Source organism: Pteropus vampyrus, unplaced genomic scaffold, assembly GCF_000151845.1.
Source record: "Pteropus vampyrus isolate Shadow unplaced genomic scaffold, Pvam_2.0 Scaffold17081, whole genome shotgun sequence".
Lineage (NCBI taxonomy): Eukaryota > Metazoa > Chordata > Mammalia > Chiroptera > Pteropodidae > Pteropus > Pteropus vampyrus.
Genome location: NW_011905862.1, coordinates 196 through 1,431, shown reverse-complemented (window position 1 = coordinate 1,431; position 1,236 = coordinate 196). Strand labels below are relative to the sequence as shown.

The window sequence follows — 1,236 nt, the reverse complement described above, 5'->3', positions numbered from 1 at the left end:
CACCCTCCTCAGGGCACATGGAGGATGCAGGCAAATGTACAAATTTGGGAATTGGAGCACGTGGGTGGAATTTAAAGCCTTGAGACCACCCGAGGGCAGAGGCTTTGCCTGTGTGTTCACTGCAGTGTCCACAGCCTTGTGCCTGGCACACAGCAGTTGCTTCATAAGTATGAACACTTGCCCGGCTGGTTCAGAGATGTGGGCTTGGCCTCCTTGGGAATGTGGGCTGTCCCCTCCCCGTTGACCCTGCTTTCCTCTGCATCCCAGGGAGGAGATCCCTGTCAGCAATGTGGTGGAGCTGCTGCACCAGGTGTCCATGGGGATGAAGTACCTGGAGGAGAAGAACTTTGTGCACCGAGACTTGGCGGCCCGCAATGTCCTTCTGGTCAACCGGCACTACGCCAAGATCAGTGACTTTGGCCTCTCAAAGGCCCTGGGTGCCGATGACAGCTACTACACTGTGAGTCCCCACCCCTTTGGTGCCCAAGTGGATGGGACAGGTGGGTGGGGGGTCCCCAAGCTCCGCCCTGGCAGCATCTCCTCCTCCCCAGGCCCGCTCGGCTGGAAAGTGGCCACTCAAGTGGTACGCGCCCGAGTGCATCAACTTCCGCAAGTTCTCCAGCCGCAGCGATGTCTGGAGCTATGGGGTCACCATGTGGGAGGCCTTCTCTTACGGCCAGAAGCCATACAAGGCAGGCATGGGCAGAGGTGGTGGGCTGCTAGGTGGGAGGGGGTGAGGAGCCCTGGTCACTGACGTGTGCATGTGGCTCTCGCTTGAGCAGAAGATGAAGGGCCCCGAGGTCAATTCCTTCATCGAGAAGGGTAAGCGGATGGAGTGCCCGCCAGAGTGTCCTCCTGAAATGTATGCACTCATGAGCGACTGCTGGACATACAGGTGAGTACCTGTGGGCAGGGGGCGTGGCCGTGAGGACAGCTGGGTGGGGAGGTCTCAGCTGACCCCCTGGTGTCGTCCTGCCTAGAGATGCTCACCAGTTCCCAGCATTGCCAACACTTAGCACCATTAGTCTCCCTACGTCTGTGCTCGACTCTCTGACACACTGACCCTCCAGTGGCCACAGCCCCCTGTGGACACCCAGTGCTCCAGCATCTAAAACTCAGTGCCCCACAGCCAGCACTCAGCAGCACATCAGTTCTGCAATGCTTAACCAAGATAGTATGCTGTTACCCCAAAAAGGCTACTGACCCTCAGGTGTGGGATAATACTCCAGTATCTAC

At 58.1% G+C, this 1,236-nt stretch overlaps 1 protein-coding gene across 1 annotated transcript; it reads left to right on the top strand.

Annotated features, from left to right (window-relative positions):
* Window positions 1-267: 267 nt before the first annotated feature.
* Window positions 268-936, top strand: LOC105310936 (tyrosine-protein kinase ZAP-70-like; the record flags this gene model as incomplete). The annotated part of the gene is made up of 3 exons (XM_011387015.2): window positions 268-460; window positions 552-692; window positions 783-936. Coding segments are annotated over 3 exons (451 nt in total), but the record flags the coding sequence as incomplete, so codon positions are not given.
* Between the last annotated feature and the right edge of the window lie 300 nt (window positions 937-1,236).